Here is a 16,187-nt window from a genome sequence, read left to right as displayed (position 1 = left end):
TGCTCTCATTTCAATTCCATATAAGTGGTGAACAAATGTATTGTGTATCCATTCATTTATTTATTTATTCATCGTCTAACACAGGCACGGGCAAACTAAGGCTCGGGGGCCAGATGCAGCCCGTTCAGCTTTTTAATCCGGCCCGCCAAATTTTTCCTAATTATATAATTTATTTATATTATCATTAGACTTTTGCCTTTTCCCTGCAATACCCATGTATTCCCAATGGATGGTGTACAATACGATAAAAGCATTTTAGCCTTTATGCATGACTTTCACATGTCATTTATCTTTCTGCTTTTAGGACAAATGTGTCCTGTGAGTCAAAGGTTTGCCCACGCCTGCTCTAACACTGACTGTTCAACCCTGCACGACAGTAGCACTCAACATTCACCACCTGCGGAGACAGTACTGGACAGGTTTTTACGAAACAGTTCATCTTTGATAATCCAGTGTATGACTAATGAGACAATTCTGATCATGTAATTAGTCTTCAGTGATAAATGTTTCACAGAAATGAAAACTAAGAACAGCCGAAAAAATGAACTAGAAGTTGAACCAAGTCGTGTTATGATTCAAAAAACGTATTATGAGCTCAAATGTAGCCAAAACAGTTTAACCACAAACATAATTCAAAGAGGCAAAAACATCTTTTATCTTGATCTTTACTGGAAGGCCGTATGACACCCAGTCAGGGGCCGTGATTGGCCCCCGAGCCAGACCATGGATATGGCTGTTAAAAGTTACCTACGATGTACAGCAACATACATTAGAAATGACTTCCAACAGAGACATGCAGGTAAGCAGACGTGACAGTGTGAGACGGTCCAGGAGCAGCAGTGTGTGTGTGTGTGTGTGTGGGAGAGAGCTTTTAATCAGGTCAGTGAGAGCCCAGACCTCTCTGCTCCCACTCTGCCCCCTCTGTCTGCAGGGTCCCACCAGGGGTGACCAAGAGGGGCACCAATGACCCAGATTAGGAAAGGGTTAAGAGAGTGGGGAGAGCGTCTCCATCCACGCTCTTTGTATTCATTAGCTGCACAAGAGGAGGCAGGAGAGATGAAGAGGGTCATCGAGTGTGTGTGTGTGTGTGTGTGTGTGTGTGTGTGTGTGTGTTGGTAGATGTCCATGGAAGCAGCGTTAAAGAACACAGTGTCAGAGACAGAAGGAGAAAGTCACTGCTGTGGCTCATCTTCATTTCAGGGACTCACTTGACCTAGAAACACATGACACACACACACACACACACACACAGGTGCACTGATACCCACCAGGGACCTAACTGCCTGTGTGTGTGTCTGTGTGTCTGTGTGAAGCCTGACCAGCTGATCCCCCGCGGCAGCGTCAGATGCTCCTCAGCATCTTTCTTCACCTCAGCCTCCTCTGTGTCTGTCACAGCATCTTTGCTGTAGTTTCTCCCACAGTCTCTGCATCACCATCACTGGAGTTCTCACTTGTTCAATCTTTTTATTCCAGTTCAACACTTCAGAGACATATCGAGTGTAAAAAGAAAAGTTGAACTTTTTCTTTTCTCCATATGACTTCATGCTGTCTTTACGGCCCGTCTTCAACATCCTTTGTCCAACATATATTCTCTCGTCCAGACTGTGTCAGTGTTACCTCTCTTAGTTAAAGTGTGTCACCAGTAAGTTTCATTGAGTTTTAATTGGCCGTTAACTCAGGGTTGAGCTCTGTGTTTGTTTTGATTCTGATTGGCTACAGCGTGAACCTGGACAAAAAAAATCTGCTTTATTTGTCATTGCACACACACTCACAGTCATCTTATTTTTTGCGATTACAGTGGTTCCTCTCTATATTTTCGCCATATCGTGGTGTTTTACGGTTAATAATTTTGTTCAATTTCCAATATTTTCATTATTTTCATGATTAAAAAAATGCTCTTCTGTTCCTCATGCTGATTGGCTATTGCAGCGTAGCATCTCGGTTGGTCACTTTGATCCGTGCCAGTATATAGTAGTATGTTGCTATAAAGCGTTAATATATTCGTAAATAATCTACTTTGCGGTTTTTCCCTTTTCGCGGTGGGTCTTGGAACTACCGTGATAGGAAAGACACTACTGTACTCTCCACTGTTATCATCTGTCAAGATATCACTGAAGTTTGTGTCAGGTAGCTGGTTACAGTCTTCCAATTCCCATTTAGTTGAAAAGAACAATTGTAGTACGTAGTACTCAGTAGTATTCCCTGTGAAACTGTCACTGCTGTCACTGTTTTCTTCCTCTAACTGCCGTATTCTAATGCTTGTGTGAAACAGGGAGTGAATTGCTGACTGCCCAACTGTCAACCTTATCTGATGTACCATGATAACTTCTAGTCCTCCACTAGTCCCTCAGGCCAAACAGAGACCAGTGGTTGAAGGATCAATGCTGGTCCAAGAACTTTAGCAGCATTGAGTTAGATGTTCTTTCTAAACTGATGGGTTGTTTGTCTCCGCCCACCCACTGAATGAGTCTTAGTATAAAAATAAATATTTGCCCCACGGTGGGGAAATTCTCAATCTGAGCCGTTGCAACCCACGCAGGCTGCCACAGGGGGAGCACCATTAAGCATGTGTTCTGTGGGGCTCAAACCCAGGACCTTCTGTGTGATGTGTAAGGCAGACTTGATAACCACTACACTATGGAACCACTGCTCAATTTGACTGGTACCGTGGTTAATCCCAGGTACATGGAACTCTTGACCTTTTTTAGTGGATTTTGTGTGGACATGGGTCTAGGGTTGTAAAATGAATGTGTTACTTGGGTTATTTACTTTTTAAATTAAACCAGATTTAACTTTCAGCGTCCATTTGCAGAGGCTTCAGCTTCAGGTCTTCCGTCAGACCGTGGTTGTCAAATTGAATGGATATTGAGATTATTGTTGAAGACAAGGATTTAAAAAACAACTCTTGATGCGTACTGCACGCTGCTGTCAAGGTAAACATTTATGACAAAAACCCAGCAACTCTAAAAACTAAAATTTAAGTCAATTTTTTTATTAATAATTCTATCATTTGGATTAGTCACATATAAAGACTTATGTATCTAACTGTGGTTTCTTTGTCCTGATGTTCCAGCAATAAACAGAAAAGAAGATTTTTGTCATATTTAAAACGCTCATTTATCTTGATAAAGCATGAATAAATGTGATTAACAGATTAATTGTGTTCATTAATGATCAGACTTAAATTATTTGACGGTTCTTATATCAAAGCCAGTCAACCTAATTATTAACTACATTTTGTTTTTTATTTACTGTCAAATACACTCTGTCTTTTGTTTCATCCAGATCTTTGGTCGCCTGACTTCGGCCGAGCTGCTCCAGCTGCCGTCAGAGAGATTATTTTCTGACAAATTTGCATTGAAGTCTGGCTCAGCGACCAGCAACGCTCACAGCAGTACAGTTACCTACACGCCATTCACTGTGTGGGGTCCTCCAAAGTATAGCCCAGACCTTAATTACACAGTCAGGAGTATGTATACTGCGAGTGAGTTCTCCCTGCAAAACAAGTGCTAGAACAACAGTGACACAAGAGTGTTCACATGTATCATCTGGTAGTCATCTGCGAATGATTACATAGGTCTTGATTTGGGTTCAGAATGAAGCATGCAGCTCCAGACGGAGCCAGGCCAAGCCTGGATGTGGAGCAGAGACAGACACTTTGTCTCCACGCTGTCCGCAGACTCCCATTCTGCTGTTTATTTGCAGTTTTGAAGACTGAGGATTTGTTTTTCACATGGGAGAGCAGTGTCTGCGCTGCTTCCATTAATGGCTATCTGATGTAGGCTGCAGCAAAAACAAATTCCCTGTCAGCTCTTGTCTTATTTCAGGTCTGTCTGCTTCAGTGTCCATTAGCTGCCTGTGTTAGCTGACTTTGCATATTATAGCCTTAATCCAGGATGATTTGTTAGTCAAAGTTGACCTTGCGTGTCCTGATGCAAACTCTGCTTTATTTTCTGTCCAGATAATTAAACGTGTAACATTCAGCACCTAAATCCAACTGGCTCCAGCCGTTATCACCAAGTCTGACTTTATCTTTGCTTACTCAGAGCCAGATGTTAATCCTCATGGAAATAGCTGCAGAATAAACGCCCTGTTCTCGTCAGGGTCGCTGAAAACGACTAAACAAAAGTGTGACCAGCAGCTGGCAGCGTCTCCACTGGCCCAGTCACACCGAGCATTACAGCTTGTTTGGCCCCAGTGTGATGGCCGTGGGCTTTATGGCCTTCTGCAGTTCAACCCACCTGCACAGTACGGCTCTGCTGCCGCAGTTTATTCCTGCAGTGAGAGCAGCATAGACTCAAGGACATTGGCAGGGCCACCAGATGAGAAGAGTTGGACAACAACATGATTCCCACCGAGCACAGGGAGAGTATTTACAGTGAAGAGTATTAGAGTATTAGCGTGTAACAAGTGATGTTGATGATGATCATTTATGACGATGATCAAAATTGGACCATGGCTCCATCCAGTACTCTGTGTAGTCAAAATCAGTATCGGTCCTTTATTGGTCAGGCCGTTGCAACCCACGCAGGCTGCCACAGGGGGAGCACCATTAAGCATGTGTTCTGTGGGGCTCAAACCCAGGACCTTCTGTGTGATGTGTAAGGCAGACTTGATAACCACTACACTATGGAACCACTGCTCAATTTGACTGGTACCGTGGTTAATCCCAGGTACATGGAACTCTTGACCTTTTTTAGTGGATTTTGTGTGGACATGGGTCTAGGGTTGTAAAATGAATGTGTTACTTGGGTTATTTACTTTTTAAATTAAACCAGATTTAACTTTCAGAGTCCATTTGCAGAGGCTTCAGCTTCAGGTCTTCCGTCAGACCGTGGTTGTCAAATTGAATGGATATTGAGATTATTGTTGAAGACAAGGATTTAAAAAACAACTCTTGATGCGTACTGCACGCTGCTGTCAAGGTAAACATTTATGACAAAAACCCAGCAACTCTAAAAACTAAAATTTAAGTCAATTTTTTATATTAATAATTCTATCATTTGGATTAGTCACATATAAAGACTTATGTATCTAACTGTGGTTTCTTTGTCCTGATGTTCCAGCAATAAACAGAAAATAGGATTTTTGTCATATTTATGAACGCTCATTTATCTTGATAAAGCATGAATAAATGTGATTAACAGATTAATTGTGTTCATTAATGATCAGACCTAAATTATTTGACGGTTCTTATATCAAAGCCAGTCAACCTAATTATTAACTACATTTTGTTTTTTATTTACTGTCAAATACACTCTGTCTTTTGTTTCATCCAGATCTTTGGTCGCCTGACTTCGGCCGAGCTGCTCCAGCTGCCGTCAGAGAGATTATTTTCTGACAAATTTGCATTGAAGTCTGGCTCAGCGACCAGCAACGCTCACAGCAGTACAGTTACCTACACGCCATTCACTGTGTGGGGTCCTCCAAAGTATAGCCCAGACCTTAATTACACAGTCAGGAGTATGTATACTGCGAGTGAGTTCTCCCTGCAAAACAAGTGCTAGAACAACAGTGACACAAGAGTGTTCACATGTATCATCTGGTAGTCATCTGCGAATGATTACATAGGTCTTGATTTGGGTTCAGAATGAAGCATGCAGCTCCAGACGGAGCCAGGCCAAGCCTGGATGTGGAGCAGAGACAGACACTTTGTCTCCACGCTGTCCGCAGACTCCCATTCTGCTGTTTATTTGCAGTTTTGAAGACTGAGGATTTGTTTTTCACATGGGAGAGCAGTGTCTGCGCTGCTTCCATTAATGGCTATCTGATGTAGGCTGCAGCAAAAACAAATTCCCTGTCAGCTCTTGTCTTATTTCAGGTCTGTCTGCTTCAGTGTCCATTAGCTGCCTGTGTTAGCTGACTTTGCATATTATAGCCTTAATCCAGGATGATTTGTTAGTCAAAGTTGACCTTGCGTGTCCTGATGCAAACTCTGCTTTATTTTCTGTCCAGATAATTAAACGTGTAACATTCAGCACCTAAATCCAACTGGCTCCAGCCGTTATCACCAAGTCTGACTTTATCTTTGCTTACTCAGAGCCAGATGTTAATCCTCATGGAAATAGCTGCAGAATAAACGCCCTGTTCTCGTCAGGGTCGCTGAAAACGACTAAACAAAAGTGTGACCAGCAGCTGGCAGCGTCTCCACTGGCCCAGTCACACCGAGCATTACAGCTTGTTTGGCCCCAGTGTGATGGCCGTGGGCTTTATGGCCTTCTGCAGTTCAACCCACCTGCACAGTACGGCTCTGCTGCCGCAGTTTATTCCTGCAGTGAGAGCAGCATAGACTCAAGGACATTGGCAGGGCCACCAGATGAGAAGAGTTGGACAACAACATGATTCCCACCGAGCACAGGGAGAGTATTTACAGTGAAGAGTATTAGAGTATTAGCGTGTAACAAGTGATGTTGATGATGATCATTTATGACGATGATCAAAATTGGACCATGGCTCCATCCAGTACTCTGTGTAGTCAAAATCAGTATCGGTCCTTTATTGGTCAGAATATCAGGATCGAAGATAAAAAAACAACAGCTACGGTCTGTGCAATCTGGTAGCTAAGCTCAACCATCACCTCAGCAATGGTAGGGGGAGAAAAGAAGGTATCGGATTGATATTGGTATCGACAGATACTCTAATTAACCCGTGTAAACATGTTAGTCAAATCAACGACTTGACGTGACACACTTCTATCACCTGGTATTCCCAACAGCCTTAGGTTGAGGGCGGGGCATATACTGAACAGTTCACCATTTCACAACCACTCACACCTACAGTCAATTGAGAAGTGAGTCCTATTAACCTTAATTCATAATCTTCATGGTTTGGGAGACTGGCTCAAACCAGTGACCTTCTTGCTGTAAGGCCAGAGCGCTAACCACCATGCACCTGCATGACCCAGTTTAAGTCTATGACTATGGCTCCAAAACATGTTGTATTTCCTAAGATGTAACAACAGTCACACTGGACATTGATCAACTGCAGCACAGTGTTCAGCAAACTGACCTTTATGTGTCACTGGTGAGCACCTCAGGTGGATTCCTGCAGCTGTGAAAGAAAAGAATTCCCACATTAGCTTCAACACTATGGTCTTTTTGTAAATTCCAATCCCATTTGAAGGAAAATCGATGAATAACTATGAGGGAGGTTGACCATAGATATGAGGGCAAGAATTTGTGAAAATAACAAAGCGATTTGTCTCTGTATTCTCTGTTTAACTCCATCAGAGAACTCCTTCTTTGTAGAATTGTGTGTGGGGGTGGGGGGTCGTCACACCAGGTCACAACCTCATTCTCTGACTCACCTCAGGAATTAAATTAATTTCTGGACAAATGTTCTTTCAGTTTGGGAAAAATTATCATTTTGACTTTTAACAGGCAGATAGATAAAAATAATGTTGCTGATTTGAATTTTTTTTCAGTTTAGTGAGCTGATGACAGGGTGACGCGTTAAAAAAAAAGATGTGATGATGGAACCGATCACACAACATGTTTATAGGGAAGACTTAAAAAAAAAAAAAGATTTTTCTCACTGTAATGTGTTTACATCCCGTGACCAGATGTGGTCACATGACCGTGTCACTGTATGGCTAAATGGACAGTTCTGCCTGTTACAGTCTGCTTATCACTGGATTTACCAGGACACAGTGTTTTCCAGCACTAACATCCTCAGCTGTGGTCGAGGAACAATCCTGATCCTGTCTGGCCCTGAGACATTTATCATGCCGCCCACCAGCCATAATTACTGAATCAATTAATGAAGTATGTGAGTAGGTTTTTCTCTTCACGCGTTCACACTGTTCCCTCGCCACTCAAACTGCGGCAAAGTGAACGGATGAGGCGACGCACGGAGAGGAACAAGAGAGCCTAACATAAATATCAAGTGACCAGCACCAATGGACAATGTGCAGAAAATGTCATGTCACTGCCTGGGTCACTTGGGACAAACGGTTGGGATCTGTAGGCAGTTCAAAGCCCAAGGAGAAGACTGAAGCCTCTTTGATGAAGGACAGGGAGCGGAGGAGGAGGAGGAGGAGGAGAAGGAGGAATCTTGCATGACACATGGTTTTCAAGGAATTAAGTTTCACTGTTTGCTGACACTGAGCAATTATCCTTTTATGATTGTGCCATGGAGCTCCTTCTCCCTCCAAGACTGAGGGAGATCCAGATTCTTTATATGGAGATGAGGTAGAAAAGAATAGGAGGAGCAGATGGGACGGGGTTTATTTTGTTTTTGTTTGTTTTTTTTTTTTACATTATTTTTAGTGGGTTTGTAATCAGGAAAATATGGTGGATTGAAGTTAGATTGAGAGAGAGGGGAGTAAAAAGCGGAGGAGGAGGAGGGGTGAGGAGGGGGGCGCTGCTAATTATGCATGGCGATTGTTGATGGCTTGATTGTCTGCGTCCAGCTGCACGGAGCAGAGCAGAGAGGGAGAGGGAAGGCGGGGAGAGAGGCAGACTCACTGACGCCAGGCTCGGAATTCTCCCATCCATTGAAAGAGAGAGGCGATTGTGTCCGACAAGCACCTGATCCCTGCCCAGACACACTACTGAGTGTGTGTGTGTGCGTGTGTGTGTGGTGTGTGTGTGAGAGAGAAAGAGGGATTTACGCACCGGAAACTCTGGAATCTTGCAGCCATGCTCTGTCATATGCATGTCAGACAAGGGAACTCATGTTATTCTCATGGATCGTCATGTTGGTGCTAATAATAATAATCATAATGTAAACGCTGATTGTATTTTCCCATCATTCCTCGCGTGTTCAGGCTGATGTCGGTTCTGTATTTGAGGTCAGAGTCTGCAGCTCACACATTTTACTGTGATTCTAAAATAGTTCTGGACCAAAGTCCAGCTGCTCTCACGGGTCAATACTGTGGTCTGCTCGTAAGTGAGGTCGAGCTGATGGGTTTGTCACGACGGGTCAGCGAGTGTGTGTTCGTGTGCGCGGGGCGCGCGCGGCCGACTCCAACATCTGTTAAACCTCTGCGTGAACAGGGAGGATGCGTCTCAGTCCGTGCTCGGTGCGTTTGTCCAGAAAGAAGATAAGAATACAGCGAACTCGTCCCGGCCCATCGTGTTAAAATCCTAAAATCATAACAGCAAAAGTTTCACAACACATTTACCAGAAATAGAAAGTTCCACTCCTTGATTCCGAGTGCGTGAGACGGGGTTGCAAAATAGTCGTGACGCGCACGGGCTGGCACCAGCAGAGTTGGAAAACCGCTTTTTTTTAAAAAAAAAAAAAAACTACTGTTGCATCCAGGCCAAGTGACACACTGAAAACAGGACGATCTGTGTTAGTGCACATCAGCCACTTCTAGTATTTGGTTTTAAAATAATAAAATGAGTAAAAGTGGGCAGACATACAGCACTCAGGTATATGTTATAAGCTCTAACACACGTCATACAAAGTAGTTCAACCAGAGGATGCTGTCGTTACCACCTGCAGGGATGTTGCCCTCTGTCTGTGTTTTCAACATTTCTTTTTTAACTTGGTGAGGTGGGTGAAGGTGAAGCCAGTAGGTGGCAGTAATTCAGATTTAAAGATAAAGCTAATCCTATCCTGTCAACCGTCCATCCAACGACTCGACCAATAACAAACAAAAGCAGAGCTAATTTTAAAAAAGAAAGATTTGATTTGATATAATAACCAGATATTTTTCCCGTGAGCCTGAGTAATTCCCTGGAAACATCTGCATTTGAATTCAGGAATGAAATGTTGATTATTAAGTGACTAATCAATGATCAATTGACATTAATAATCAATTATTTCCGTTTTCTAATTCAGGGAGCACGACTTTTTTTTTTTTACTTAAAATTTCAAAATGCTGTAGTTTTTAAAACGCTGGAAAATGTCAGCAGATGTGTTTAACGTCCACCAACGGAGTTTCCTGGATTTGCCGCTGACTGTGAGTGATTTATTAACGGTGATATAAACCTGTGGAGTCACTGAGCTCAACCTCTGTGTTGGTTTATATTCATTTTCATCGAGTCATGCTGCTCTTTCCTCATTACACAAGTTCCGTGAGTGTTTGGAAAGAAGTGTGTCTTCATTTCTCCAGAGTGCATCTGCAGAAGCGAGCAGTGGGCGGAGCTTAGAGCCTTCCACTCTGCCTGAGTGACAGTGTCGGATAACCAATGGGCTCTCCGAGCGCCTGTTGCTCCTCTCTTCTCCTCCGCAGGACGGGAGGAGGGGGGAGGAGGCGGGCCGGCTGCCAGAGCCCAGAGTGCGCGTCGGGGTGAATGGATGACGTCGGGAGGCTGGCGCCAGCATGTCTGGGACTGGCGCGTTAGATCAACACAGCTGGGCCGGGATAGGACACACAGCTGGCCCGGGCCTGCATTCCTCCACAAAACAGGATTGTGAGAAAAGGCGAAAATAAGACCCAAATAGGAGCAGAACGGGACGAGCTTTGATGTAGACTGAAAGACAGCAGCACCGTTTGGAAATGCTGGATTTTTAAATATATTCATGAAAACATACGTGTTGGTTTGGACGTGTAACCCTGGTGGGCGGAGTTTGACTTGTTTTTAATTAGTTTTAAGCTCTGGTGATTTGTGGTGTGAAGTTATTTTAAGGTTGTGTTCTTCACAGACAATGGGAACAGAAGCACAGACACAAGACACATACACCAACCAAAACTGTTCGACAACGCAATCGATACCGATAAGAAACTGATCAATATCGATAGTGTGTTTAGTTAAAACACTCAGGTGACCTTTAACCCATATTATATAAACTTATTGTGCACATTTCCCTTATACTTCAGTACTGAAACAGAGTACTACTGAATTTCAAACGGTTATATCATTTCATTCCTGTAAACCTCCTATCGTTATCTTAAGTCAGTCTGTTAGCTTATTTCTGGTTACATCTATTTTCTTTAATGTTGACAACTTAACTTTAAACCAACTTAACTTATGTTTAACAGCTGATTTCTGCCTTAGTCTGCACACAACATTCTGCTGAGTTTTTACCATTTTTGTTCAAATACAACTATTTTAAATTAACCCCAGGGATTTGTTGTAACTTCATTTCAATTCTTTGTTGTATTTTTCTGCTTCTGGCACGACTACTTTCATCATACCTGCAGCAATAACTTTTCCAGCATTGTTTAGCACTTTAATGCTAATGTTGAGCTAACAGTGCTATTGTTTTGTTAAATTTCAGCTATTTCGGTGGCCATTTGCAATGTTTGAGCCATCTTGTTATTGTTGTTTACTAAATATTAGCTACCCCAAATTAACCCACAGTCATTTTAATGTAATAACTGCCATTTCCGCTAACCTTCAGCCTCACTGTTTTAGCTTTCAGCTTTATTTAAGTGATTTGTTTCTTGAACTTTTAGCTACTTCGAAATCTTACCTCCTACTTGTTACTTTAAATAATTACTTCCGGCTACCCCGGCCAACCGTATATTTATATTTCGTAATTTAAAACACGAAAACTTTTCCCGAGTGTGTTTTGTAACAATTCAATCGCTGTGATAGTTTTACAGGTGGCGTCAAACCTGTGGATGTGTAACTTTTCTTCGTGTTTTCTGACCTATACACTGAATCGTTTCGTAGAATTCTGCCTCAAACCTGGGTGGCATGTGAAATGTGCGGACACCTCAAATCAACTATTCATTCGAACACATATTTAACCACTAGAGCTTCGTTTAAACAGATGTATCTCAGTAACTGACAGTCCCTTCAGGGCACAGCCATCCTCACATTATTTCCTCATACTTTCCAGTCCCGTCTACGAGGTTATTCCACCCAATGGGAATAGGCTTTGGCTTTCCGCTCTAACCAATCAGGGAGCTGTACGTGAAAGTGGGCGTCATCCGGCGCGAGGTGTATAAAACCAAAGTGTAGAGCGCTGTCAGGGTTCAGATCTGAAGCTCTACCGCAGAGACAAGGAAATAAATCTTATCCGTCACCGCAGGCTCAAACCCACACACCATCATCTTCATCATGAAGGCCATCAGTCCCGTCCGCTCAGTCAGGAACTGCTACAAAGCTGTGTGCTGCATCTCCGAGCAGAGCCTGGCCATCAGATAAACACTCCTGCGTGGGGGAGCCGGCTGGTGCTCTGTGCGACATGAACGACTGCTACTCCCGGCTGAAGCAGCTGGTTCCTAGCATCCCCCAGAACAAGAGCGTCAGCCAGGTGGAGATCCTGCAGCACGTCATCGATTATATCTTCGACCTGCAGATCGCCCTGCAGGCGGAGGAGGAGACGACCAGGAGCAGGCCGGAGGTGCTGCTCTCCATACAGGTGAGGATTGGGTTTGAACATGTCGTCAGTGAAAGGGGGAGATAAGGCTAGAGGAGAGTGAAGTCAATGTGGGGGAGACAGGGAGGAGGATGGAGTACACCAGGGGAGGAGGAGAAGATATCAGCGAAAAGAAGTTTGAGGGGATGAAATGCAAGTGTGTCTGCAGCTGTAGATTATCGCAACATCACATTCGTTGTGTAACTATTTTTTGTTGACCAACTGATTAATCGATTAGAGTCGTGTAGTGTATAAGATACAGTAAAAATGTCAGTCATCTTTATCTGTGACCTAAAAAATGTCACCGAACTAAAGGAAAACCTCTCGACTAAAAATTATAGACGTTCAAGGAACTTGACATCTGAGCAGTTATTCGTTTAACCGATTGTAGGAGTGACGGACTCCGCTGCTGCTTTTGAATGTGTTGACTCCGTTTTTGAGTCATTTGACTTGAGCTTTCAAGTTAATTTCAAAGTAAGGTTTAATTAAACAGATGTGACTGATCGTGAAAAGGACTCTTTGAACTACACACTAATCATTTTAATATTGAATAACAGATTTTAGTCGTTTTCTCTGAATATAAAAGTACTTGTTGTCCTAATGTGTTGTAATGATGCTGTAGTTTGTTTGTTTTTCGACTGCAACAGTAGAACAAGGTGTTGGTGGGAGTCACATGACAGACTCATCTGAAGTATTTTGTCTAAAAACTTTATCCTCTTTTCCTCCAGACTGCAGACCTCACTCACAACTTCCCCAAAGAAGAAGGGCAGCTGTGCCACTAGGAGGAGAGAGACCACAGATAATGGTGCGTTTTCGTTTTTTTCTCTCTCTCATTTATCTTCATGTCTGTGCTATAGTGAGACACCATATGTTTGTCTTCAGGCCATGTTTAGATGACTATAAGTCAAAATAACTGCCAGAATAATCACATGAAATGGCCGTGCAGCCCAGGAGATGCCCACACATACAGCACAAGTTCCCATTTGCGGTTAGCATTTAGACAGGCCACTGAGTGTGGAGCAGATTCATTGCTATCTGCCTGGGGTTAATGAAAGTTCCACGCTCGGCGCCAGTCTGTCTGCTCCCTCCCCTCCCTGCAGAGGGCTGAGAGATCTGACTTCACTTTTCTTCCTTTCTCTCCATGCAGGTGCAGGGAAACACATGTCTCCACTTCAGGCCGGGCAAGAGGACAAGAGGGCCAGAGAGGGTGGGATAGGTATTTGGGAAGAAGAAGGAGGAGGAGGAGGAGGTGCGTGGTTTTAAGAAAGGAAGAAAAGCCCAGAAAAAAAGTGGACTGTTTCCTAGATGAGGAGTAGGAGGAAAAACACAGACTCATACTTTTGGATCCTGGAAAGACAAATCAACACACCAAAGCAGAGGCCAGGACTAAAAAGTGAAAGTGAACATTCCCGCTCTAACAAACCAGAGACTCCTGATAGATACATTTTTAAAAACTATTGGTACATTTTCTTTTATTATTTTTGTTTCTTGCATTCCAAACCTTTTGACCCACACCGGTCAAACATCCCATAAAGTCGAATCATATGTAGATTTCTACCTTTGTTAAATGAATGTGTACATATCTGCTGTGAGTATGTGAGGTGTGTGTGTGCGCGTGTGTGTGTGTCAGTTTGTATAATCACAACTCTACACTAGAGTTAATTGTAAATGTTTGTAGGGATGGTGTTATTTCTGCAGACAAGCTGAAGTGAGTTTCATAAACTCTTTTTATTCTAAAGTTTGCTTCACATGTACGTTCCTATGTTAATGAAATAAAAGTGAACCAATCTGATTGCCTGTTGATGTGAACTGCTTGTGAAACTCCAGTGATGCTGACATGTCGTTAGAGAGGCAGTGGATGATGGTGAAATGCCGATACAGCAGGATGTGTTCAGATGAATCTTGAGGTCTGAGTGGTGGGAAGTCAAACAACGCGGAATTTCCTGTGAGAACTTCTATTTTTTCCAAAGCAATACCATTTACCAGCAGTGTGAAGCAGCGATGCTTCCTACACAGAGCAGAGCAAAGGATGTTGAGGTGTACTGTAGCCAGCACATCAGTCGCTGAGGTCATTCACAAAGATTCTGACCATCATCACATCCATTTTTACGGTGTTGTGTATGGGCCAGTCAGTATTTTCAGGCCACTGCCAAAAAAACCTTTTTAAACCAAAATATTATTAAATTTAATACACAAAACTAAAATGTGTGTTTTTAATGGAAAGATGGAAAGATCGCATTCCTGGCAAAGTTGGTAACTCATTATTTAACCTATTAGTCAACTTTTAAGACCAGATAAATGACAGTGAATAATATATTAATTAGATTTTAAATAGTCTAAGCTGGTCTCTAAAATTGATGAAACTACTCTACCCTGCGGACGACCGTGGGTTTGCAGTCCAAAGAATCATGACATTAATAACATCAATGGTTGTGGTTTGATAAGCGACAGTAAAGCAAAAGTGTGATGTTGTTGACGGACGTGTTGTTATGACACTTAATTAACACCGACATTTAAATTCTCAGAAATTGTTCAAATTGTATACCATGTGTTCGACTCAAAGGACCCCCATTAACAATATTGAAGTTACACTCCCATCTAGTGGTCAAAATGGAGAATCGCTTTAAAGTGTTCCTCGTGTCGTATTTCCTTGCCCAATATTTTATAAAGGCATTTTCCTTGAGAGCAAGTTCTTTCAAACCGTATATACGCTGGCGTTTGTTTTTTATATTTACATATATTTTTACTTTACAGAAAATGTACATAATAGTTTGTGTTTTTAAACCGTTGCAAAAGCTAACATACCGTTAGCTTCCGGCTCAAACCAAAATCACGAAGGTGGCTAACCGGAGTTAGCTGGGACAAGACAGAACCACATAAGAGAACTATGTAAGTGTATTTTTGAACATCTTTCACTCGTAACGGCGTTTGATTAAGTCAGTAGTCCATTCGTCTGTCATTCTGTTCGTACACGGCTCATAATTTTCTCTATTTATAGTCAAAAGACAGTTCTGAAGCGAACCGGTCATGACGCTTTGGTTGTTGTAAACAGATTTTACCACAAGATGGTGATGTTGGACTGGCGAGACTAGAATGATTCTCTACCTCATTACAAATATAATCTTAACAGTCTACAGACAACCTAAACTCCATGTCACGATGGGTGTCTGCAGGAAAAGTGCTGCTGCTTTAATGACTCTTTTGTGACCTTGTTTTATTTTTTTAGATTGGTTACCCTAATATCATCAACACAGTAAGACCTCAAATTATTTTTTTAAACATAGCAGTACAAGCAGAAAATGGTCTTAGGTTTATAGGCTGTGCAACCTGGCTGTCAAATGGCTTATGTCCAGTAATAGGTCTTGTTCTTCCTCTTGGCTGCCATGCCTCAGTTTATATTAAGAACATTCTACATTTTTGATGTCCCGTTTGCAGTCCTTGACTTGTCTTGACTTGTTTTTAAGGCTTTAAATCACCATTCAATTGTTGTTGAATGTTGTTTAAAAATGTTTGTTTAAAAACTGCTCAGTTTACCTTTTTGTTGAAATATGCAGTTTAATCTGAGACCTGGTGAAAATCAAACAGATATTTCTAATCCTGTCTCATAGTTCTTAACCTTTTTATTTTGTGAAAAGTTAAGAAAGGTAAATCTTAGTAAAATTAGTAACTTTTGGACAGTAACTGGGCCCCGGGCCGTAGTTTGACCATGCCTGGTTTAGCATATGAAGAGTTGGTGGTCAGGGGGTGCAGATCTCTGTTCTGGTTCTGGAGTACTGGTACTGATGCAGACTTCCTAGAATGTTCTGTTCAACATCCAATCAAAATTTTCACCTTACTAAACTACAAGTTGTGATCAATTTTACTGCATTTCTCCATTCCTTCTAATTACACTTTCATTTACAATTTTAAATTAAACTACGTTACAT

General features: G+C 42.3%; 2 protein-coding genes and 1 long non-coding RNA gene across 3 annotated transcripts in view; 2 read left to right on the top strand and 1 right to left on the bottom strand.

Moving 5' to 3' along the window:
- The window catches only part of LOC112486841 (uncharacterized), a 29,766-nt gene extending 18,869 nt beyond the window's left edge, over positions 1–10,897 (bottom strand). The window contains exons 1-2 of the long non-coding RNA XR_003049387.1: positions 8,616–10,897; positions 7,009–7,050 (exon numbers count right to left, since the gene is read on the bottom strand). This is a non-coding gene — a long non-coding RNA (uncharacterized LOC112486841). The remainder of the gene's footprint in view (positions 1–7,008; positions 7,051–8,615) is intronic.
- msrab (methionine sulfoxide reductase Ab) overlaps positions 1–14,053 on the top strand; it is a 73,652-nt gene extending 59,599 nt beyond the window's left edge. The window contains exons 8-10 of the mRNA XM_025054497.1: positions 11,740–12,264; positions 12,990–13,066; positions 13,409–14,053. The gene's annotated coding sequence lies outside the window, so the exon portion shown is untranslated. The remainder of the gene's footprint in view (positions 1–11,739; positions 12,265–12,989; positions 13,067–13,408) is intronic.
- id3 (inhibitor of DNA binding 3) lies at positions 11,938–14,053 on the top strand. Its single transcript, XM_008309921.3, is given in 4 exon segments — positions 11,938–12,040; positions 12,042–12,264; positions 12,990–13,066; positions 13,409–14,053. Coding segments are annotated over 3 exon segments (357 nt in total). The 5' UTR covers positions 11,938–11,960; the 3' UTR covers positions 13,044–13,066; positions 13,409–14,053.
- Positions 14,054–16,187: the final 2,134 nt, after the last annotated feature.

The sequence above is a fragment of the Cynoglossus semilaevis genome, chromosome 1 (genome assembly GCF_000523025.1).
Source record: "Cynoglossus semilaevis isolate Cse_v1.0 chromosome 1, Cse_v1.0, whole genome shotgun sequence".
Classification (NCBI taxonomy): Eukaryota; Metazoa; Chordata; class Actinopteri; order Pleuronectiformes; family Cynoglossidae; genus Cynoglossus; species Cynoglossus semilaevis.
This window is presented reverse-complemented; position numbering and strand designations above follow the sequence as displayed.